This window comes from Schistocerca cancellata, unplaced genomic scaffold (assembly GCF_023864275.1).
Source record: "Schistocerca cancellata isolate TAMUIC-IGC-003103 unplaced genomic scaffold, iqSchCanc2.1 HiC_scaffold_1141, whole genome shotgun sequence".
Classification (NCBI taxonomy): Eukaryota; Metazoa; Arthropoda; class Insecta; order Orthoptera; family Acrididae; genus Schistocerca; species Schistocerca cancellata.
The window spans coordinates 760,293-785,823 of record NW_026047140.1 but is presented as its reverse complement, the minus strand read 5'-3'; the positions used below and the strand labels follow the sequence as shown (position 1 = coordinate 785,823).

The 25,531-nt window shown below is 58.9% G+C and overlaps 1 protein-coding gene across 1 annotated transcript in view; it reads left to right on the top strand.

Annotated features, from left to right (window-relative positions):
* The first annotated feature begins 412 nt into the window (after positions 1-412).
* LOC126159424 (nascent polypeptide-associated complex subunit alpha, muscle-specific form-like) overlaps positions 413-25,531 on the top strand; it is a 72,049-nt gene continuing 46,930 nt past the window's right edge. The window contains exons 1-2 of the mRNA XM_049916525.1: positions 413-1,176; positions 1,876-2,285. Coding sequence (XP_049772482.1) covers positions 413-1,176; positions 1,876-2,285 — 1,174 coding nt within the window. The remainder of the gene's footprint in view (positions 1,177-1,875; positions 2,286-25,531) is intronic.

The following is a 25,531-nucleotide window of genomic DNA, read 5'->3' as shown; positions in this document are numbered from 1 at the left end:
ACGTACGGCAGCAACACCAGCAGCAAGCGCTCCGCTCTAGTCAGCGTCTCCCCACACAGTGGCACCCAGCGCGCCCCGCCGCCGCACCTTTACCAGCTCGCCCCGTTGCGGCCGCCGACCAATGGGCCGCGAGCGCAACCGGCCGCCGCACCCGAGAGCATAAAGGACCCCCACCCCTGGCGGCGCCGCCACACTCCGAGTTGCGATGTCGAGGCGAGAGGACGTGTTTGACGATCGAGCGAAGGGTGTGGCGGATCGCCGCTCGTCGGGGTCAGCTCAGGCGACTGAGTTGCTCCCGGCGGCGGCCCCATCCGGCCCCCCACTTATGACGAACCGGCTTTCGACACCTGACTACGACAGGACTGACTCTTCGGATCATGCCGCGCGCACTCGTGAACGAGTGTTCATCCTTATGAATAAACTCGCCCATGGGGGCCCCTACCCTGGTCGAGAGGCCGACGAGGCGGCTATATTCGCCCTCTGTAAAATACAGACGGCAGCCGCTCTACCGCACACGAGGCAGCAGGTGTTGGGTGTGCCACCGAGAGCCCCGCCGGTTACATCGCATTTGCTTGCGGTTCCGGCGGCGGCGGCCTCGGCGGGAGTTGCGCCGCTGGTCTCGACCACTCAAGAGGTCGATGTGCCCCCGGTTGCCCCCCTGGCCCCCGAAACACAAGAAGAGCCCGTGGCTGCGCTAGCCGTGGCCACCGAGATGGAGGACGTCGATCTGCCCGACGCCAATCTGGCTGAGGCAATTGCCGAGTCAGAGCGTCGTGACACTGACCCTGACGCTGCCCGCGCGCCCAGAAAGCGCCGGGCTATGACAAATGACGATTCTGACACTCCCTCACAGACATCTGACGCAGCGAGGCCGCGGAAGAAGGCCCCTAGGGCCTCCCGCACCTCCACCACAGAGTCTGGGACGACTATCGCGGGCTCCTCCCGGAGCACCGCCAAGCAGAAACCGACGAAGACAACGCGGCGGTCCACTCGTCCACCTGCCGCCTCCCGGCAGCCGGACGAGGACGGTTTTGTTGCCCCACCCCGGCGGCACACTGCCAGGGCTGCTGCGCTGCAGCAACCGACCCCGCTGCCGACCGCCAACGCGTTTGCGAGCGCCAGCGTAGATGCATTGGACGATGGCGCCGCGCCCCCGGCGCCTGTCCAAAAGAAGCCGCCGCCTATCGTCATCCAATGGGCTGGCGAGTACAAGGAGTTCCAGCACAAACTGGACAGGGTGGCCCCGTCCGCCGCTGTCAAGAACGCTGGCCGTGACCTCTACAAGGTCACGGTGTCGTCTAACGACGAGTACCGCGCGGTGATGGACGCCATCTGTAAAGATGGCCTCCCGTGCTACACACACCCCTCCGAGCCGCTCAAACTTCTGAAGGTGGTTTTCCGCCACCTTCCACTCAAGTTTGGTGCGGACTACCTTCGCGAGGAGCTCGAGGACATGGGCTTCGGTGTCCGGTCTACCGGACTGATGAAGTCCCCGCGCACGCACCGTGACATGCCACTATACCAGGTTGTCCTCGTTGACAACCTGGAAAATCGGAAGATTTTTCAGGTGCAGCGGGTCGGCCGGGTCAAGGTAGCGGTGGAACCTCTCCGGGCCAAAGGCAAGAGGGCCCAGTGCTTTTCCTGCCAGCGGCTCGACCATGTCTCCCGCTACTGCTCCATGCAGCCCCGCTGCGTGAAGTGCGCGGGCCAGCACGAGAGCAAGTCCTGTGGGCTTGCCAGGGAAGACAAGCCGACGTGCTGCAACTGCGGCGGCACGCACGTCGCTAGCTACAGAGGCTGTTCGGCCTTTAAAAGGGGCCGAAATCAACCGAGAGGAGGGGCTGCGCCCTCTCGTAAGGTGCACCCGTCCACCAGCTTTGCTGCCGCCACCAAGGGCGGCCCGTCAGCCTCCACCGCCCGACCTTCGGCGCAGGCGGAGGGCGAGACGCAGCAACCGACCGCGCCGTCCACGGCTTCGCCCGTGGGGGTGGCAACCCCTGCGCCCTCGCAGAGCGCGCGAGTTGCCGCCCCGCGCAGGCGTCGTCGGCGCGCGGGCCGGGCCACACCTGCCGTTGCGCAACGGACTGCCGCCAACACTCTGCCGCAGCAGAGGACGGCACCTCGTGCTGTGCCGCAACCGCGATCGACTGCTGATGCTCCACAGCAGCCGTCTACTTCGGATCGGCCGCAACAGGCCGCCCCAGTGGTGGAGGCCGCCCCAGAGGCCCCCACCCCCCCCTTGGCCGCCGACGCAGCCGAGCTCCGATCGCTCTTGCGGTCGTTGAGTCAGCTGCTCGAGCAACTCCCGGTGCTAGTCACCGCGGTCACGTCGGCCCTTCAGGCCGGCGTTGCAACTCCACCGCGCCATGGATAATCGCCATATCCATGGCCTCACCGTTTGCACATTTAATGCAAACAGTTTGGTCCCCCAACAAGGAGAATTCAGGGAGTTCTTGCGCGACGAGGCGATTGACATCTGCCTCGTGTGCGAGACCTTCCTGAAGCCGGGACTCCACGTGAATGTGGCCAACTATCGGTGCTACCGCACCGACAGGTTGACCCACGGTGGCGGGACGGCAATCTACATCAAGGCGTCCCTGAAGCATCATGATGTTCAGCTTCCGCCCCTCGCTGCAATGGAGGCCACTGGGGTGGCTGTCACCACAACGGCGGGGGTTATCACCTTCGTTGCGGCCTATAGGCCGCCGAGGGGAGTACTTCAGGAGGCTGACGTCGACGCCCTGCTGGCACTGCCCGGGAGAGTCTTCATTGCGGGTGACTTGAATGCCAAGCATCAGCAGTGGAACTCTCGCCTCACCAACGCCAGCGGCCGCCGCCTCCTTCGCGCCACACAACGGCATGGCGCTATTGTACTGGGGCCTTATGAGCACACAGTCTTCCCCCATCGCGGCCAGTCAGATGTGCTCGACATCGCCGTGCTCAAAGGTGTTGGGCACTTCACGTCTGCCACCGTTAGATGCGCCCTGTCGTCCGATCACCTCCCGGTGGTCTTCGACATGGACGTCATCGGTGCAACCATGCAGTCCGACCGCCACAACTTCCGAGGCATAGACGAGGCACGCTTTCGTGTCGAGGTCTCTGACCGCCTTGAGGGCGCGCCCGATCCCGATGTGCAAGGGGCTGATGCAGCATTGGCCTTCTTCACGCGGCACACACTGGCTGCTGCGGAGGCGGCCACCCCCAGGCGGCCGGGAAGACCGCGTGAGATGTCGCGCCAACTCCCGCCGCACATCCTCGAGGCGATCACTAACAAGAATCGCCTCTTCCGGGAGTGGCAGCTTACGCGGCTGCCCGAGACGAAGCGCCGCCTCAACAGGGCGAGGCGTGAGATTCGGGCTGCCATCGATGACCATCGCCATAGGGACTGGGCGGGCCTTGTGGCCACCCTAACTACGACGGACGGTAGTGCTTGGAGCACCGCCAAGCGCTTCCTTCGTCGTCGCCAGCGAGTCCCGCCTCTCGATACGGGTGCGAACGTCGTCTGCGAGCCAGATGCGAAAGCCAGCATCCTTGCGGATACGTTCGCGGCAAACTTTCAGCCTGCTGAAGACGCGGTCGATCCCGACCACGTCCGCCTGGTGGAGGACCGCCTGCCGGTCTTCCTCGCTGCACGGGAGGACGACGACTCAATTGAGGAAATCACAGCAGAGGAAGTGGACTTGCAGCTCCGTCGACTCAACCCGAAGAAGGCGGGCGGCACGGATGGTGTCACTAACCGCCTGTTGAGGATGCTTCCGCCGGAGGTGCACCAATCTCTGGCGGACATCTTTAACAGCATCCTCCGCTCTGGGACCTTCCCTTCCGCGTGGAAACACGCGGAAGTGGTTGCCATCCCCAAGAGCGGCAAGGATCCACGCCAGGCCGCGAACTACCGGCCGATCAGTCTGCTCCCGTCACTCTCAAAAGTGTTTGAGAGGTTGTACGCGGAGCGACTGCTACGCCATGTGACGGAACAGCGGCTCATACCCGAGGAGCAGTTTGGTTTCCGGTGCGGCCACTCTACCACGCAGCAGCTGTTGCGCCTCGTGGAGCAGGCGATGCGAGCGCTGGAGACGCGGGAGTACCTAGGGGCGGTGCTTCTCGACGTCTCCAAGGCCTTCGACTGCGTGTGGCACGACGGCCTCGTGTACAAACTTTTTGCACACGGGGTACCGACGTCGCACGTAGTCCTGCTGCGCTCGTATCTCTCGGGGCGCACTTTTCACGTCCGAGCGGATGGAGGCATTTCCACCGATCGGCCGATTCGAGCGGGAGTACCGCAGGGGTCGGTCCTCGGCCCCCTGTTGTACTCCCTGTACACCGCCGACGCTCCGCGGGTGGCACGCGTGGAGTTGGCACTTTACGCCGACGACACGGCGTTGTTCACCCGCAGCATGAACGCGGCCGAGATGCGCCGTCGCCTCCAGCTCGGATGTGACGCCCTGGGCTCATGGTCCACGAAATGGCGCTTGAAGTTCAACGCTGCCAAGAGCCAGGCTGTAATCTTCAGCAGGAAGAGGCTGCCACCGGACCTACCGCCGGTCACGATCATGGGGGGCCCCATCCCGTGGTCGCGGACCGGCAAATACCTCGGGGTGACGTTAGACAGGCACCTGACGTGGCTGCCACACGTCCGAGACGTCAGAGGGCGGGCAGTGGGGCGCCTTCGTGCGCTCTACCCACTGCTCAACCCTTCATCGCCACTTCCTCCACGCCACGGCCTCACCATGTATCTGTCCCTAGTCCGGCCGGTACTGGAATACGCGGCTGTGGTGTGGGGCAACGCGGCAGCGTCGCACATTGCGACGCTCCAACGAGTGCAAAATAGGGCGCTGCGACTGGCGCTCCACAAGCCGCCTCGCTATCCGGCGAGACTCCTCCATGAGGAAGCTGGAATCCCCCTCCTGCGGGATCGCTTCCGGCAAACCGCCAGGGTGTTCTACAGGAATGCAGAACACTCTGGCAACCGCCTAATCCGTGGTCTGGGCCGCCAGGTCCACCACAGGCCGACGACTCGTTGGCCAGATATACTGCGAGAATAATATCTCGCAGCCTGCTGTCGCAACGAAGGGCGTCCCAATACACGACGCCCAGTGAGGACAGCTCACCCTCTTAGGACACACTGCAACAAATAGATGTCGCCGCAGGAACAGCAGCTCAGCTGCTTAAACTGCCCCTACACCTGGCATAGGAAGCCAGAGTTTTTGTGCGTGCGTGCGTGCGGCGCCGCCACTCCGCTGCTCGACTCGCTGCGGCTCGCACCGTCGTTCGTCTCGTCTCGTTTTTACACCACAGCGCATCGCCATGTCCGGACGCGGAAAGGGAGGCAAAGTCAAGGGCAAGTCAAAGTCCCGCTCAAGCAGGGCCGGGCTCCAGTTCCCGGTCGGCAGAATCCACCGCCTCCTGCGCAAGGGAAACTACGCCGAGCGCGTCGGCGCCGGGGCGCCCGTCTACCTCGCCGCCGTCATGGAGTATCTCGCGGCTGAGGTGCTCGAGCTGGCCGGAAACGCGGCCCGCGACAACAAGAAGACGCGCATCATCCCGCGCCACCTGCAGCTTGCCATCCGCAACGACGAGGAGCTCAACAAGCTCCTGTCGGGCGTCACCATCGCACAGGGTGGTGTCCTGCCCAACATCCAGGCCGTCCTGCTGCCAAAGAAGACCGAGAAGAAGGCCTAAACAGAGAGGCCAGGCACTCGGCACGCCGCGCTTTGCCGGCTCGCCTCGGCTCACAACAATCGGCCCTTTTCAGGGCCACCACACAAACCTACGTCCAAAGCAAAATTTCAGTCGTCCTCGCCGCGCTTTACTTTACTTTAACTTCACTTCCACAGCCGCCGCCGGCAAGAAGACCGTACCAACTGCTACGATTGCAGGGGGAGATATTCTGCGAGGTACCTCGGTGTCACGCCTGACATCCAAGTGTCACATAGGGGAACTTGGCACAAACGCTCACGCCAGGATGCAGATCCTGTACCCCTGTTCCCTCGACCCCGCAACAGGGGTAGCGATACTGGAAATATGCGCGCCCTGTATGGGGCTATGCAGCCAGATCGACGATGCATCGCCTACAGAAGGGTCCAAAGCAGAGCGCTCTACGACGGGCCTTACACGTCCCCGCGGCAGACCTGCCTAGAACCACCCACAACACGATTCCGCGCCCTGGCAGAAGCGTTCTACGCCACCGCGCGGAATTCAGAAAATGACTATTACGTCTTGACCCTTGGGCAATATGAACAGATGTGCAAGACCCGACCCGAGTCGCTACTCCAGCAGTAGCACAAACAGAACACATAATCACTCTCAACAAACAGCAACGTCCGAAAAAGCACACTACCAAAGATAAGAACAACACACAGAAAAGAGGAGCAAATGTCCACAGGCGACAATAACCTCCACCAACTCCCCCTCTAACGGTAGAGGACTAAAACAGAGAAGAACAAGAAGAGCCGCCGCCATCTTGTCGTCCACAGCCCGTGTGGCCCAACAAACAAACACACACACACACACACACACACACACACACACACACACACACACACACATTTCTCTTGTTTTGTTTCGTTTGCCTCAAGCACCTCCACGCACGCACAGTCGCCTTCCAAACGACAACGACAGCAATAATCACCACTGTTAAACGAGCGTGTCGACACACCGCCCTCCACTCCCGCGCGCCCCATACAAACGAAACAGCTGATGCGGCCGCCTATGGGCACGCCTTGCCTCGGCAACTCCAACGCCGCCGCAAACACACAGCCAAAACCACGCAAATATTCACCGCCTCTCGCACAACAACAACAACACACAGCCCGGCGTCTCCATCGATCGATAAACAAAACAAACACACAACGCCCTCTCTCGCGCGCACACACACACACAGCCACAAGACCCGCTTCCTTTCCTTTCTCCCAGTCACGTCACGTCAGTCAAACGCAAACGAAATGAAATGAAGAATGAAAGAAAGAAGGCAGGCAGGCAGGCAGGCAGGCAGGCAGGCAGGCAACACACGCAGCAACAACACAGACTCTTTCGCACTTTTCAATTTCCGAACAGTGTGGTGGCCCTGAAAAGGGCCGTTTTCGTCTCTCCCACGGCCGCGGGAAGGCCAACGCGGCACAGCACACCGGCTGCGACGCGCCTAACCGCCGAAACCGTACAGGGTGCGCCCCTGCCTCTTCAGGGCGTACACCACGTCCATGGCCGTCACAGTCTTGCGCTTGGCGTGCTCAGTGTACGTCACCGCGTCGCGGATCACGTTCTCCAGGAACACCTTCAGCACTCCGCGGGTCTCCTCGTAGATCAGACCAGAGATGCGCTTCACGCCGCCCCTGCGAGCCAGGCGGCGGATCGCGGGCTTCGTGATGCCCTGGATGTTGTCGCGCAACACCTTGCGGTGCCGCTTGGCGCCACCCTTGCCGAGCCCCTTTCCTCCCTTGCCGCGGCCAGTCATCTCTTCTAAATCCTCAAAAAAGCTCAAGGCAAGCAAAACGTCTGCTGCAGCGGCTGGCTCCTCACCCGGCGCTAGCGAGTCGGCTACGGTCTGCGCCCGGCGCACGCGCCAGCCCCCCTATATAGACTCTGGCCCGCCCTCCCCCCACCACGCGCAACCGAGGGCATATAAGCGCACCACGGTGGCTGGCGCGCGCCCGTGTCGTCAAGGCAGCACCCGACGCAGCACCTCGCCTCCACGCCGCTCCGCTACCGCTACCGCTATGGCCCGCACAAAGCAAACGGCCCGCAAGTCCACCGGCGGAAAGGCGCCGCGCAAACAGCTCGCCACCAAGGCGGCGAGGAAGAGCGCGCCCGCCACCGGCGGCGTCAAGAAGCCCCACCGCTACAGGCCGGGCACCGTCGCCCTGCGAGAAATCAGGCGCTACCAGAAGAGCACAGAGCTGCTCATCCGCAAGCTGCCATTCCAGCGCCTAGTGCGCGAGATCGCCCAGGACTTCAAGACCGACCTGCGCTTCCAGAGCTCCGCGGTCATGGCCCTGCAGGAGGCCAGCGAGGCCTACCTCGTCGGCCTCTTCGAAGACACCAACCTGTGCGCAATCCACGCCAAGCGCGTCACCATCATGCCCAAGGACATCCAGCTCGCGCGCCGCATCCGCGGCGAGCGCGCCTAAACACCGCGCCAGCCGCTGGGCACCGCCCACGCACGCAACAAACAAAACGGCCCTTTTCAGGGCCACTAACATCACTCCGTCGCGAGCAAACTTTGTCGGTCGCCTCTCGCCCCACAACCACAGAACGAAAGACAAAACACCACTTCCACTTCCCGTCCGTCCGCCACAGCCGCTCTCCTCTGCCAGCTTGCTGGCGCGCGCAACAATCAACATCATCCCTCCCCGGCGCGGCGCTCAAAGCGCACAATACCCATCGGCCGACGCCGTCAACCACACGGCCGGCCGACGCTTCGTTTCGAAAAGAAAAAAAAAAAAAACAAAAACAAACAAAAAGCCAGGCACGTCCAACGCCACCGACCCTTTCCACATCTCAACGTCCCCCGCCCCCGTTGCAAGAACAAACACACACACACAAAAGACAAGACACATCCGAGAAGACGGCAGGCAGGCAAACCAAAGTATTCAAACAACATGACACAAAACCAACCGTCGGCCGGCCGCGACCAAAAAAAAAAACGGCGACAATCAACCGCAACGACAAAACCGCTACCGCCGCCCGCACCCGCCACCGACCCCCCCGCAATCCAACCACCACGGCACGCAAACAGTGTCCACACACGGGCATACAGGAAACGCCAGACGACACAACCACACCGCAACACAAACACGACAATCAAAACCTTCCCGACGTGCTTTGATGGCCCTGAGAAGGGCCGTTTTGGGCCGCGCGTCTGTTGCGCGCCACTAGACGACGGGGACGGGGGGTGCGGACGACGGAGTCAACCGCCAACCCTTCCTTTCCCATTCCTCTCTTCTTCTCCTCTACTTCTTCTTCTTGGGCGAAGCCTTCGCCTTAGACGGCGTCGTCGCCTTCTTCGGGCGCGGCGCCTTCGGCTTCTTCGTCGGAACCTTGGCGGCCTTCTTCGCCTTCGACGGCGACTTGGCCTTGGCCGGCTTGGCAGCAGCCGCCTTCTTCGCACCGGCGGGAGCGGCCGACGCCGCAGACGCCTTCTTGGCGGCGCCCGCCTTCCGACCAGTCGCCGCCTTCACGCCACCAGCCTTCTTTGCGCCGGCCGCACGGGCGCCCTTCTTCTCCTTGCTGGCCGGAGCGGCGCGCTTCTTCTTGGCACCGCCGGCCCGAGCCTTGCCGCCCTCAGCCGCCCCGCCGCCGGCGCCGGCAAGCTTGAAAGAGCCGGACGCGCCCTTCCCCTTCGTCTGCACCAGCTCGCCCGCCACCACGGCCGACTTGAGGTACTTCTTGATAAACGGCGCCAGCTTCTCCGCGTCCAGCTTGTAGTGCGCGGCAATGTACTTCTTGATCGCCTGCAGCGACGATCCGCCGCGCTCCTTCAGACTCTTGATGGCGGCCGTCACCATCTCAGAGGTGCGCGGGTGCGCAGGCTTGGCGCGCGGCTTCTTCGCAGACGACGCAGACTTTGCCTTCTTCGTAGTGCCGGTGGCGGCGGGTGCCGCAGCAGTCTCGTTCGTAGCCGCCTGATCTGCCATTTCGACGACGCGCGTTAACACACAACACAGCGAGCAGCGAGAGCGAGAGGAGACACGCAGCGAGCGGAGCGCACAGCAGAGGAATAGCCGCCTCGCGCCACAGGCCCAGCCAGTGTCGCGGGCGGGCGCGGACGGCCGAGAGAGCGGCCGCCACTCTGCGCGCCGCCGCGCCGCGCCTCCCGCGCTTGCTACCGCCCAACGTCCGACAGCCTGTGCGGAGCAGCCCCACACCTGCGCCACAACCACCCGCGCCTTTCAAACCACCGAGGATGGGGCTACACACAGCCACACCACAGCCGCCAACCAGTCGCCACGGCAGCGCCGCAAACCACGGCCAAACTGCAGCCACCGCGCGCTACAGCCTGGGTCGGCCCGCCGAGAATCGCCGCCCACGCCCAAATGCCGCCCCCACAGCCCCAGCCGGCGACCGGCCACAATGGCCAAACCTTCGGCAAAAGCCCCACACCGTCGCCGCGGCAGCCCGGCCAGCGCGGCCGGCGCCACAGCCACACAAGCGGAGGCGTGCGGCGATGACGGCCGTGCAAACGCACCTCCGCCGCCCCATCGCCCTCCCACCGTTTCCCGATCGGCCCGCAGCCGTCGGGCCACGTCCTCCTCCTCTCGCCCGCCAACATTCACAGCCCTTTCGTTCGTTTCCCAACAATTTCAATTGTGCCCGCCGCAAAAAACGGGCGCCGCCTGCAAAGCAACATGCTCCGCCGGAGCGCCCCTCGCCGCTTACGAGCCAACCCCTCGCCCGAGGCAAACCCGAAATCCGCAACTACAGACCAACCCAATCTGCCGTCAGCACACACGACAGCCAACATCACGCGTTACGAGTTAGACATTAGGTTCACACGTCTCGGTTAGGTTCGGTGGACGTGGGTTAGGTTAAGGGCACTTGGGTTAGGTTACGCATTCAAAACACACGTCAGGCGTCAGAGGTTACGTTAGGTTAGGTTAGGTTAAGGCCACTTGGGTTAGGTTAAGCGTCAAACTTAGGTTAAGCATTCAAACACACGTCGGGCGTCAGAGGTTAGGTTAGGTTAGGTTAAGGCCACTTGGGTTAGGTTAAGCCTCAAAACTTAGGTTAAGCATTCAAACACACGTCGGGCGTCAGGTGGCCGCAGCAGCCGCACCTACCTACCCACCCACCTCACGGCCGGACAGCTTGGCTTACTTGGCGCTGAGGCTGACCTCACCGCACCTCACCTCACCTCGCGCTACGCAACGCTACAGGTTCGGTTCGGTTCGCTCAGCTTAGGCTTAGAGCTTAAGCGCCGAGGTCGGATTACGACGTTGGTTCACCTTCGGGCGCCACACTTTGGGTGTAAAGGTCGCGTCGGGTCGTCGGCACGCCGCAAAAACAAAAGCGAAGCCACAGACAACGCCGACAAACGGGCAGCACGGCCACGACCAGATACCGAGCGCGAACGAGACACACGGACCACCCACCGGCCAAAGGGCACCAAACAACAAACCAGAGAGCACCACGTGTCGACCAGAGCAACCCGCCGCTCACGCGACGTGGCTGGCTGGCACCGAAGGGCCGCCGCAACTGCGCTTTCCGCGCCGGGCCGGATGCACGTGCGGCAACACCACCACCGCACACAGCCGCTGTTCAACGTCAACCAACAACACGCCGCGGTCGCAGCCTCAACGCCAGCACACGTTTGCACCACCATTCACACGCACCGCACAAACAGCTGTCGCCGACAACACAAACACACCGCAACGACGCCGCCGCCTCTACTTGTGCCGGCCACCCACCCCACCGACGGCGCACCTGTCGCCGGCCGGCAGTCGACACGGGAAACGCACACCGCCACTTCGCTCGCGCGCACGCCACCAACCAGTCGTCGTCTCCAAAACAACAAACAAACATAGGGCAGGCAACAAATCGCCTCGCACGAACCGTCCACAAAACTATCAAAGCACAGCCTCTGGCTAACGGCCACGACGCAGCGGCACGCTGCTCCTTTCCCCGCCCCACTCGATTCACGAAGGCACGCGACACCGCCAACGACGGCCTCGACCCCCGCAACCGACACCTTTCCGCCACTACGCACAGCCGCACCCGACGCCCGTGGCAACGACACAACTACTGCACTATCCACCGCCGCCTCCCCCTTCCCGTCGTACACACACACACAGCCAGCCAGCCAGCCAAAACCACACCAACGACCCAAACATGCACGTGCAACGGCACACCCCAACCAGTCAACGTCGACAACCACACGCACGGCTCGAAACCGGCGCCCTTCCACGTTGCCATCAAGCTACACACAAGACACAAGGGACCAACAACAGCAAGCCTGCCCGCCCGCCCGCCCCACTCTCACGCCGCAAAAAAGCACACCGAAACCGCCAAACGCACATTCCCATCGCACCGACACCGACCGGCTCGCTACCACCACACCTCTCGGCAGCCGTTTCGCAAACATGACACGGCGCGACATGACATCACGACCAACTCAACTCTCCTCTCCCGACGCCTTCGGCCGGAGCACAACGCCGCCAATTCGCCACACACACACAGTCACACAGTCGACAGGCGCCCGCCCGCCCTCCCTCCCTGCACGACGCCGCGCAGCAAAGGCGCCCGCAAACACATACCTCTCCTCTCTCTCGGCCGCCCGACGCGCCAACCGCCACACCGCCAGCCACTCGCAATTGTGCACTGCCGCCAGCCACACGTCCAACACGCCGCGCCGCCTCCGGCCACCCGCCAGGGGGCGCTCACGTCCGCGACAACAGCGCGGCCCGCCGGGCCAAACCGAACCGAGCCGCCCGCCGCTGCTCTGCACATCTTCCTGCGCGCATCAACAAAACGAGGCAAGCGAGCACACCCCGTCACAACGCCACATCACGCAAATGCCGTGCCGACCTCTTGTGTCTACCGCCTAAATTGCACTCACTCACCAGCCGCCCCTTCTTCTTCCTACCTATCTATCTATCTATCTATCTATCTATCTATCTATCTGTGCGTCTGTGTCGGTCCGCGCGTGACGCCTCTCAACATCCGCCGTCGCCGTCCCCGTCCCCGTTTCCGCCCCAATGCCATCGTCGCGCCGCCTCCTCCTCCGCCCCTGTCCGGCCCGCACCACACCATACACCGCTGCTTGTCCCGGCCGTTGCCACCAAAGGCGCCTACCGCAAACGCGCCACGCCGCAGCCCCCGTGCGTGCATCTCCGTGCCGACGCTGCCTCTCTGCCCTCCCGCACGCACTCGACCGACCGACCGACATGCACTGCGTCGACGGCCTCGACAACACAGTCTCTGGCTCCGCACTGCGTCTTCCGGTACGCGCGCTGAAACACGTATGTACTCATTACCAGCGATGGCGAGGCACGACACAATCTCTGACCAGAGCGTTTCTTATCGTCGCTAGTCTGCGCCACACGACACTAGTAGCACGTAGCGGGTCGGCAGGAACAGTTGTCATCTATATGTGGCGGGTCGGGAGAGGTAGTAGTCAGTCGACAGTATCAGCGAGTGGACGGTTGTACTGAGCGGGCGGCGGCGTGCTCTTCTCGCGACTCTGGTCTCCGTTCGGGACGATGCATATTGTTATTACAGGTAAGGTAATGAAGCTGCATTGCGCAAATCTAATACTGTATGTCAATTGTAACTATTTTCTTCACAACAAAATGCCCCAATAATACTTTGTTTCCAAACAAACTTTTTTAAAGTACAACCATTCATTTCCATTTAAAGAATATTTCCTACGCATTTCCTCCAACAATCAAAATTAAATGTGAGCCGGCATTCATTGCACGACGCTGTGTACAGGTATCGACAGTTAAGAGCACATATAGATGCAGTTTGTTTTTTTTCTCTTTTGTCTCTTTTTTGTTTTTGTTTTTTTTTTTTTTTTTGACGTAACGATCTTTTGCTCTTCTTATTCTAATTTGTACGTACGCTGTTTGTTTAGATTTTTATATTGGTCATGCCACGTAGCGCTCCGCGTGAAAATCACTGCCTGTGCTGTGTGCAGTCTGTGGCTAGTTTGCATTGTTGTCATGAACTGCTATAGCTGGATGTGAACAGCGCGTAGCGTTGCGCAGTTAGGGGTGAGCCGCCAGCACTGGTGCATGTGCGGACAGAGATGGCGGACTTTTCAAATTACATATATTATGACTGGTGATGATATTAAGGGTAAATACATTGTTTGTTGTTCTCTATTAAACATCTTTACTTTGCTAACTATCCCTATCGGTAGTTAGTGCCCTCCGTGGTTTGGAATCTCTTATTTTAGCTGGCAGCAGTGGTGCTCGCTGTATTGCAGTAGTTCGAGTAATGAAGATTTTTGTGAGGTAAGTGATTTCCGACAGGTGTACTTTAATGTTACTCAGGGCCATTCTTTTGCAGGGATCTTTGATAGTCAGATTGCGTTGCGCTCAAAATATTGTGTGTCAGTTTAAGCACAGTTTTGTATACATTGTTGTTCAAAGGGAGACGTTTCAGAATACACAGGGCCGAAGGTCAGCCAGCGCTGCCCTTACAACGTTTAGCGGGTTTTCAATTATGTCTGTTGAGATGTTCATGGTTCATTATTTCCATTCATCATATTATCGCGAGTTTCTCATCAATCTTCGTTCGTTCATTTTCTAGGGACGTTAACAACATTCTGGCACACTTTTATCATCATTCACTCACTCACTCACTTACTTACGACTATTTGTGCGGGGAGGTTACACTTGGGTCCATTTCCATTTCCATTTCCATTTCCATTCAATGTTGATAGACCTTTCTTTTTTTTGTTTTTTTTTTTTTTGTTGTTGTTGTTTTGTTGCTGGCAGGTTACAAAAGGCCTCACTTTATGTTGGTTGCAGCAGCGTTTTTCTCCTTCTTCTAGTGTTTTCCCCGCCCCTCCCGCATCCGTCGGTCTCACCACGTTCACTGACAGCCGCGTCTGCGGCTACACCACAACGGCCCCCTCCCGGCAACCCATTCGTTTTCTCTTCTTTTGCACAAAAACAACGCCGCACGCGCCAGCCGAGCGCAGCGCAAGCCACCCACACCGCGCCCCTCCCCGTCTTTATAGCCTCCGCGTCTTGTTTTCTTCGTTTGCCCCCTCCCATCTCCCGAATGCCATGCCATGCCAGCAGCGTTACGCGTGCCCCTCCCCTGTCCACACACTACCGCGAAACGAACAGCCTTTCCGGGCCACATGCAGGGCACGCCCACCGCCATTCCCGGACGCAATTCTCAAAACAACACACACACACACACACACACACACAATGGCTTTGCACACGAACATAGACGGCACGGGCACTGTCGTACATTCTTCCTCAGAACCATCTCAACGAACGTTACGTTACGTTACACACACATCCGGGAAAGCAAAGCAACGCAACGCACAATTCAGCCGTCAAAGGTAACGTTCACCACGGCAGACACTTGCCGCCGCGCCGTTACACGCATTTCAGTGCGGCTACAATACACCTCCGACACGGCAACGTTCCGTTGCTCTACACTGCGTTTCTCCGTTTTGTTTGGTTTTTTTTCCGTTTTCTCTCTCTCTCTCTCTCTCTCTCTCTCTCTCTCTCTATATTTTTGTTTTTTTTTTTTTTCCCCTCTGTCCTTTCCTCCACCATTCTCTCCTCACGTTCTGCCCAGACATTCGACCGATCAGAGGTTCGTTCACCTTTCGGTAACCGTTCTCAGCGCGACGGTGTACCAACGGTATGACGGTATGACGGGTGTTCAAGACGTCCGGTGTACCGCGCCGATCGACAGTTTCCCAGAGGCGACGGATCGGACCACATCACCGACATACACACAAACACGTGTACGCACATTCGCCAAAGCGACCGTCGTCTTCTAGCGTCGCGCTTACTCTACTGTACTGCACTGGACACGCGAGCATGCATCTTCAATGACGACGTCGGTGTGCGTGCGTCGTACGCACACAAGCAGACACAGTCAGTCAGACACGACTATCGAAATCAGAGTCGGGGGAAAGGTACATATCATCGTGCGTGTCGCCCGTACAATGCAATACACAGTGGTGTCTCAATGCGCGTTCACATTCAAACGTCACTCACACGCCTCCACGCTCCATTTACAGACACATTTCACCCTCGCCATATATGGCGTGCAAACCGACCCGCAAACGGCCGTCGTTACACACTGACATTCCCAACAATCGCGTTTCGTTTCCACCCGTCACGTAACTAACCGGCACCTCCATCCAAAGGGCACATCACCGATCGCACTTCCCCACCCCCCTCGCAGACAACGAGTTGTGCGCACGTGCCTCCATTCCACGTCACACCGTGGCCGTACCCCGCAACACGCGACGCGCCCCCTAAACAATCAAATTATTCATCGCATCGGCCACCCCACCCCGTCGCGTCGCAACCAAAGCGGTAGCTATTGCCGCCGTCCACCCACTCACACACAAAACAAAACAAAAACAACAACAATTCCGCCCTTCCCGCAAAGGCCATTTGGTGGCCCTGAAAAGGGCCGTTTTGCCGCTCTCGCAACGGAGGATCTCCTTCCATTCCAGAGCCACCTCCTTACTTGGAGCTCGTGTACTTGGTCACCGCCTTCGTGCCCTCGCTCACGGCGTGCTTGGCCAGCTCGCCAGGCAGCAACAGCCGCACAGCGGTCTGGATCTCGCGGGACGTGATGGTCGAGCGCTTGTTGTAGTGCGCCAGGCGAGACGCCTCGGCCGCGATGCGCTCGAAAATGTCGTTCACGAAGCTGTTCATGATGCTCATCGCCTTCGACGAGATGCCCGTGTCAGGGTGCACCTGCTTCAGCACCTTGTAGATGTAGATGGCATAGCTCTCCTTCCTCTTGCGCTTCTTCTTCTTGTCGCCCTTCGAAATTTTCTTCTGCGCCTTGCCAGCCTTCTTGGCGGCCTTCCCGCTAGTCTTGGGCGGCATCGCAAACAAACAAGAACGTACGGCAGCAACACCAGCAGCAAGCGCTCCGCTCTAGTCAGCGTCTCCCCACACAGTGGCACCCAGCGCGCCCCGCCGCCGCACCTTTACCAGCTCGCCCCGTTGCGGCCGCCGACCAATGGGCCGCGAGCGCAACCGGCCGCCGCACCCGAGAGCATAAAGGACCCCCACCCCTGGCGGCGCCCAAATTGTCGTGTGCGGGTTCAAGCTGCGGTGACGATACGGGGCCCCAGCAGCTTGCTGCTGGCGGCGCCGATGTCGTCTCTTCGATGTCGCGGGCCGCTTTTCCGGGCGGTTCGAGTTCCTCTGCTGCCGCAGAGCCAAGCTCTGCTCCTCCTAGCGATAGGGAATCTGCATGTCAGGGCCTGGTCGTTGGCCAGTTACCCGCGCATGCTAGTTTGTTAGGGCCAGAGTCGTCTGCCGGAAACCTAACGGTGTCGGCAACCAAGGCAGCGACTGGCACTCCCAAGGCAGCCTTTGACTTTGCCTCCCCATCCAGCGCAGATAATACGGCGCCTAACGCCATATTACAGAAATCAGGCACAACGACTTACGTCGTCAGTAAGTGTAGTACCATCTCCACCCCCTCCCCATTCATAGATCAACTCCTTCTAGCAAACGCTCAGGATGCGCTTATCCCGTTTCTTAAGCGCAAACGCGGAGACAATCACATCCCAGTAAAAATTCTTCCCAAACCATCATCAATAGCGCAACCCAAGCCCACCAGTAAACTCTCCAGCAAAGTGAAATTCACCCGCACCCCTTCCCCTCGTGTCAAGCTGTCGAGGACCCAAAAGAAAAACAGGTGCAGGCGTAGAAATCATAGAGCCAAGATCCTCGAAAGAGCCAAGGCCGCTGAAGACGAGTCACCAAATGGCGACTCTGACTCAGAGGGCGCTCTCGTGATCGATGAGACAGGGCCCCAGAACGGAAATGACGTGGCGGAACAAGAGCGCGGTCCCGACGAAAACGGCTTTGAACTAGCAAGAAACACGGTCCGCCAGCCCACTCCCCTACCAGCCAGGGAGATAGCCCCCACGACTAACCGTTTCGCTAGCATAGCAGACGAGCCCACAGATGGTGATGCGCCCCAAAACCAACAGGGGGAAACGCGCAAGCAGAAACGCGTCCAACTGCCCCCAATAGTTGCCGAGTTCGACAGGGATTACAAAGAATTGTATGACCTGATGAAATCGACACTAGGGGACAGACCATTTAAGGCGAAACCCGCGGGAGGCGACAAGATAAAGCTAATCCTCCACAACCTCGACGATTACAAAGAGGTAAAGCAGGTGCTAGTGGAGAAACGAATTCCCCACTACACCTTCCCAACAGACAGAACACGCAACCTCAACATTGTGATCCGAGACCTGCCTCGCAAACTCTCCCCCAAGGCCATCAAAATCGACCTGATGCGCCAAGGTTATGATGTCAAATCGGTAACCCAGATGAAGCAACCCGGTTCCGATTATAAATGGCCACTATACGTAGCAGTAATACCGGACACCCCCCAGAATAGGAGACAAATCACGGAAGTTCTTTCCGTCCCAGTAACCACTGAACTGCTGCGAAAGAAAAACAAATCTGTTCAGTGCTTTAAGTGCCAGGGACTCGGGCACATCGCCACACACTGTGATATGCCCCCCCGATGCAGGAAATGCGCGGGGGAACACGACTCTAGAACATGCACAATAAAAAAGGACGACCCAAGCATCAAGTGTGCGCTTTGCGGCGAAGGCCACGTCTCCAGCTACCTGGGCTGCAAAGTGCACAAAAACTACGTCCAACGCGCCAGAGGCATGAAGGCGGCTCAAAAACCGCCGGACAAACCCCGAGCCAAGCCCGCTAACCGTCCTGAAAACCAAACAAGACCGGACAGGCCGGCCTATCGGGCAAGACCCAGGGACGTTACCGATGGCGCGACCTACGCGGGCGTCGCCGTCGGCACGGGCCAGCTACCCAGTGGGCCCCTGCCGGCTGCGGCGGGCGCTGAGGAGGACAACCTGACACCCACAGACGCAACTCAGGACACCACAGAACCCGACCAGATCCCGCCTAACGAGGGAAGTTCTGGGGAAGCTTTGCACCCCATACCAAAGACCAGTCTGCGAAAAGCGGCAGCAGCAGACCGTCAATCAGACGACGGTCAGCACACCGCTCCAGTAGAGAGCGAAGCTACCACTACGCCTTCCTCCGCAGACCCAGTGCTAGGACTCATGACACAGACTCTCAGTCTCCTCACGCAAATGATGCGTGAGATACAACAACAAAACGTGCAAATCCTCGCCGCTCTCCAAGTGGCAGCCAAGCAATCGCAGTCCTCAGCGATTTCCCCAGCAGCACCAACGGCCAAACATGGATAGACGCCCACACATTCAAGGCCTGTCAATAAGTATCTTCAACGCCGACGGAATCGTCGGGCAAGTCATGGAATTCCGCGAATTCATGAAAGAAGTCAATATCGACGTCTGCATGGTGGCCGAAACCCATCTAAAACCGGGAGTAAAAGCGACGGTCCCCAATTACAATTGTTATAGAAAAGACAGGCTAACCGCCGGAGGCGGGGTAGCCATATTTATCAAAAGAGGGATCCCCCACCACCAGGTCTACATTCCAGCTACCCAACAGTTAGAAACTGTGGCAGTGGAAATTGCCACAGCCACAGGTCCCCTAACAGTCGTTGCAGTATATCGCCCCCCTACCCCATTAATAGTAGAGGAAGATATAACCGCATTAGGGCAGATTAGAGGCAAGCTCCTAATAGGAGGAGACCTCAACGCCAAGCACGCAGACTGGCACTCGCGATACACAAACAGAGCAGGTCGTCAACTGCAACGACTCGCGCGCAACCTACAATTCGACATATGGGGCCCAGAGGAGCCGACTCACTTCCCAAAGAACGGAGGTAGGCCGGACGTCCTCGACATAGCTCTCACAAGAAGGATAACAGGCTTTGTGACAGCGAGGACAGTCAACAGAATGTCCTCCGATCACAACCCTGTTATACTAGAGGTCGACGTGGGAGAGTGGGTAGCTCTTCCACAACACCAGGCGACATACAAACGCACAAACTGGGAGCAATTTCAAGATAACGTCGCATCAGAAATTGCTCGCGCCCCGCCTCCAACTGCAAATACAGCAGAACAGGCGCTTCAAGACCTCACCAACACGATCCTGCAGGCTGCTGAGGAGGCCACACCCCGACAGCGGGAAGGCCCGCCTCCTCAAATACGACTCCCGGAGCACCTGCTTGCGCAAATTCGGCACAAAAACAGGATCGCAAAGGAGTGGAAAATAACAAGAAACCCAAACACTAGGAGGCTGCTCAACAGACTACAGAGAGAGCTGAAAGCCGCACTCACTGAGCACCGCAACCAGCAATGGTCTGCACGCCTCTCAGCCCTCAAAGTAGACGACAACAGCCTATGGCAAGCGACGAAACAATTTACGAAAAGACGCGCTAGAATGCCGCCGCTGCACGGCGAGCGTGGCATGGTCTACAGCGCAGCTGACAAGGCCAACGCGCTCGCCGACGCATTTGAACAGCAGTTCAAACCAGCGGAAGCACAGGATAGAGACCATGAATACACAGTCCGTCGACAGCTTGCAGTCTTCCTTGCAGCTGAAGATGACGAAAACGAAGACCCACCACTTTTCGCCCCAGAAGACGTGGCAAAAGTAATCAAGTCTCTCCCCAACAAAAAGGCCCCAGGCCACGACCGGCTCACGAACCAACTAATAAAACATCTCCCGCCACTGGCAATTACACACATCGCGGACGTCTTCAACGAGATATCTCGTACCCGCGAGTTTCCAGCGTGCTGGAAACACGCGGAAGTGGTCGCGATAGCCAAACCAGGTAAAGACCCAGTATTCCCACAGCACCACAGGCCGATAAGCCTCCTACCCACTCTCAGTAAGATTTACGAGCGCCTCCTGCTCATACCCATCGAGCAACATATATCAAGAGAGCAAATTCTACCAAATTTCCAGTTCGGTTTCAGGCAGAAACATTCAGCCCCGCAACAAATCATGAGAGTGGTTGAAGCAGCAACCGAAGCTTTCAATCGAAGAGGCTACTGTGGGATAGTGCTACTAGACGTAGCCAAAGCCTTCGACACCGTATGGCACACTGGGTTACTATACAAACTGTACACACAGGGCTTCCCCGGGACGATAGTGAAACTACTGAAAAGCTATCTCTCGAACAGAACTTTCTCCGTTAGGGTTGACTCTTCACTCTCGACGAGAAGACGCGTGCGCGCTGGAGTGCCCCAGGGTTCGGTGCTAGGGCCTGTCCTGTATAGTCTATACACTGCAGACACGCCCACCGCGCCCCTGGTCCACACAGCGCAGTACGCGGACGATACAGCGTTCTTCACACGCAACGCCAACAGGGATCTGGTCACCAGACGACTACAGACAGTCCTAAACGACACAGAACAATGGGCAAAGAAATGGCGCATCACCATCAATAGTGAGAAAACACAGGCGATGCTCATAACCCGCCGATTAGGCAAGCGCGGGCCTCAAAGGAGACCACCACTACACCTTAGGCTAAATGGCCAGGAGCTACCATGGAGGCAAACGGCAAAATATCTAGGAGTGACACTTGACAAACGCCTCACATGGAAACCACACATTGAGGACCTAAGACTCAAAGCGAGCGCCAGAATGAGCCTCTTGTACCCTGTTCTCAACACAGGAAGCTCGCTGGCAGCAAATATAGGTGTGAGAGTGTACTGCTCACTTATCCGCCCCATCATGGAGTATGCATGCCCCATCTGGGGCTATGCAGCTAAAACACACATTGAAAAACTCCAGCGTGTACAAAACAGGGCGCTAAGACGAGCGCTACATGTCCCCTCACGGTTCCCAACGGCCGACCTACACGAGGCGGCAGAAGTCATGCCACTAATAGAAAGATTCCAAGAACTCGCGGAAACCTTCTATGAGACAGCATCCAGGTCCACAAACAACCTGATCAACAGGCTGGGACAGTACGACCCAACTAGAGATAGGCATAAAAGACCGAAATCGATCCTTTATGACCAATAAGACACACCAACCATTAAATCATCCAACACCCACATCATATCACCATCATCCAACCCAGCCCCCAACCAGGGCAGTCAAGTAATTACATATAAATGCACACCTAATATAAGACCAACCACAAAGACAAGTAAAAAATAATAATAAAAAAAAAAAAAAAAAAAATTCCACCCAAACCTAATTGGAGTAAATGTCTCTAGGACAATAAACTCCACGCGCAGCCACCCTCAAGCAGAGGAAGCATTATAGTGCAGTAGAGTGGCGGCGCCGCCACTCCGCTGCTCGACTCGCTGCGGCTCGCACCGTCGTTCGTCTCGTCTCGTTTTTACACCACAGCGCATCGCCATGTCCGGACGCGGAAAGGGAGGCAAAGTCAAGGGCAAGTCAAAGTCCCGCTCAAGCAGGGCCGGGCTCCAGTTCCCGGTCGGCAGAATCCACCGCCTCCTGCGCAAGGGAAACTACGCCGAGCGCGTCGGCGCCGGGGCGCCCGTCTACCTCGCCGCCGTCATGGAGTACCTCGCGGCTGAGGTGCTCGAGCTGGCCGGAAACGCGGCCCGCGACAACAAGAAGACGCGCATCATCCCGCGCCACCTGCAGCTTGCCATCCGCAACGACGAGGAGCTCAACAAGCTCCTGTCGGGCGTCACCATCGCACAGGGTGGTGTCCTGCCCAACATCCAGGCCGTCCTGCTGCCAAAGAAGACCGAGAAGAAGGCCTAAACAGAGAGGCCAGGCACTCGGCACGCCGCGCTTTGCCGGCTCGCCTCGGCTCACAACAATCGGCCCTTTTCAGGGCCACCACACAAACCTACGTCCAAAGCAAAATTTCAGTCGTCCTCGCCGCGCTTTACTTTACTTTAACTTCACTTCCACAGCCGCCGCCGGCAAGAAGACCGTACCAACTGCTACGATTGCAGGGGGAGATATTCTGCGAGGTACCTCGGTGTCACGCCTGACATCCAAGTGTCACATAGGGGAACTTGGCACAAACGCTCACGCCAGGATGCAGATCCTGTACCCCTGTTCCCTCGACCCCGCAACAGGGGTAGCGATACTGGAAATATGCGCGCCCTGTATGGGGCTATGCAGCCAGATCGACGATGCATCGCCTACAGAAGGGTCCAAAGCAGAGCGCTCTACGACGGGCCTTACACGTCCCCGCGGCAGACCTGCCTAGAACCACCCACAACACGATTCCGCGCCCTGGCAGAAGCGTTCTACGCCACCGCGCGGAATTCAGAAAATGACTATTACGTCTTGACCCTTGGGCAATATGAACAGATGTGCAAGACCCGACCCGAGTCGCTACTCCAGCAGTAGCACAAACAGAACACATAATCACTCTCAACAAACAGCAACGTCCGAAAAAGCACACTACCAAAGATAAGAACAACACACAGAAAAGAGGAGCAAATGTCCACAGGCGACAATAACCTCCACCAACTCCCCCTCTAACGGTAGAGGACTAAAACAGAGAAGAACAAGAAGAGCCGCCGCCATCTTGTCGTCCACAGCCCGTGTGGCCCAACAAACAAACACACACACACACACACACACACACACACACACACACACACACACACATTTCTCTTGTTTTGTTTCGTTTGCCTCAAGCACCTCCACGCACGCACAGTCGCCTTCCAAACGACAACGACAGCAATAATCACCACTGTTAAACGAGCGTGTCGACACACCGCCCTCCACTCCCGCGCGCCCCATACAAACGAAACAGCTGATGCGGCCGCCTATGGGCACGCCTTGCCTCGGCAACTCCAACGCCGCCGCAAACACACAGCCAAAACCACGCAAATATTCACCGCCTCTCGCACAACAACAACAACACACAGCCCGGCGTCTCCATCGATCGATAAACAAAACAAACACACAACGCCCTCTCTCGCGCGCACACACACACACAGCCACAAGACCCGCTTCCTTTCCTTTCTCCCAGTCACGTCACGTCAGTCAAACGCAAACGAAATGAAATGAAGAATGAAAGAAAGAAGGCAGGCAGGCAGGCAGGCAGGCAGGCAGGCAGGCAACACACGCAGCAACAACACAGACTCTTTCGCACTTTTCAATTTCCGAACAGTGTGGTGGCCCTGAAAAGGGCCGTTTTCGTCTCTCCCACGGCCGCGGGAAGGCCAACGCGGCACAGCACACCGGCTGCGACGCGCCTAACCGCCGAAACCGTACAGGGTGCGCCCCTGCCTCTTCAGGGCGTACACCACGTCCATGGCCGTCACAGTCTTGCGCTTGGCGTGCTCAGTGTACGTCACCGCGTCGCGGATCACGTTCTCCAGGAACACCTTCAGCACTCCGCGGGTCTCCTCGTAGATCAGACCAGAGATGCGCTTCACGCCGCCCCTGCGAGCCAGGCGGCGGATCGCGGGCTTCGTGATGCCCTGGATGTTGTCGCGCAACACCTTGCGGTGCCGCTTGGCGCCACCCTTGCCGAGCCCCTTTCCTCCCTTGCCGCGGCCAGTCATCTCTTCTAAATCCTCAAAAAAGCTCAAGGCAAGCAAAACGTCTGCTGCAGCGGCTGGCTCCTCACCCGGCGCTAGCGAGTCGGCTACGGTCTGCGCCCGGCGCACGCGCCAGCCCCCCTATATAGACTCTGGCCCGCCCTCCCCCCACCACGCGCAACCGAGGGCATATAAGCGCACCACGGTGGCTGGCGCGCGCCCGTGTCGTCAAGGCAGCACCCGACGCAGCACCTCGCCTCCACGCCGCTCCGCTACCGCTACCGCTATGGCCCGCACAAAGCAAACGGCCCGCAAGTCCACCGGCGGAAAGGCGCCGCGCAAACAGCTCGCCACCAAGGCGGCGAGGAAGAGCGCGCCCGCCACCGGCGGCGTCAAGAAGCCCCACCGCTACAGGCCGGGCACCGTCGCCCTGCGAGAAATCAGGCGCTACCAGAAGAGCACAGAGCTGCTCATCCGCAAGCTGCCATTCCAGCGCCTAGTGCGCGAGATCGCCCAGGACTTCAAGACCGACCTGCGCTTCCAGAGCTCCGCGGTCATGGCCCTGCAGGAGGCCAGCGAGGCCTACCTCGTCGGCCTCTTCGAAGACACCAACCTGTGCGCAATCCACGCCAAGCGCGTCACCATCATGCCCAAGGACATCCAGCTCGCGCGCCGCATCCGCGGCGAGCGCGCCTAAACACCGCGCCAGCCGCTGGGCACCGCCCACGCACGCAACAAACAAAACGGCCCTTTTCAGGGCCACTAACATCACTCCGTCGCGAGCAAACTTTGTCGGTCGCCTCTCGCCCCACAACCACAGAACGAAAGACAAAACACCACTTCCACTTCCCGTCCGTCCGCCACAGCCGCTCTCCTCTGCCAGCTTGCTGGCGCGCGCAACAATCAACATCATCCCCCCCCGGCGCGGCGCTCAAAGCGCACAATACCCATCGGCCGACGCCGTCAACCACACGGCCGGCCGACGCTTCGTTTCGAAAAGAAAAAAAAAAAAAAACAAAAACAAACAAAAAGCCAGGCACGTCCAACGCCACCGACCCTTTCCACATCTCAACGTCCCCCGCCCCCGTTGCAAGAACAAACACACACACACAAAAGACAAGACACATCCGAGAAGACGGCAGGCAGGCAAACCAAAGTATTCAAACAACATGACACAAAACCAACCGTCGGCCGGCCGCGACCAAAAAAAAAAACGGCGACAATCAACCGCAACGACAAAACCGCTACCGCCGCCCGCACCCGCCACCGACCCCCCCGCAATCCAACCACCACGGCACGCAAACAGTGTCCACACACGGGCATACAGGAAACGCCAGACGACACAACCACACCGCAACACAAACACGACAATCAAAACCTTCCCGACGTGCTTTGATGGCCCTGAGAAGGGCCGTTTTGGGCCGCGCGTCTGTTGCGCGCCACTAGACGACGGGGACGGGG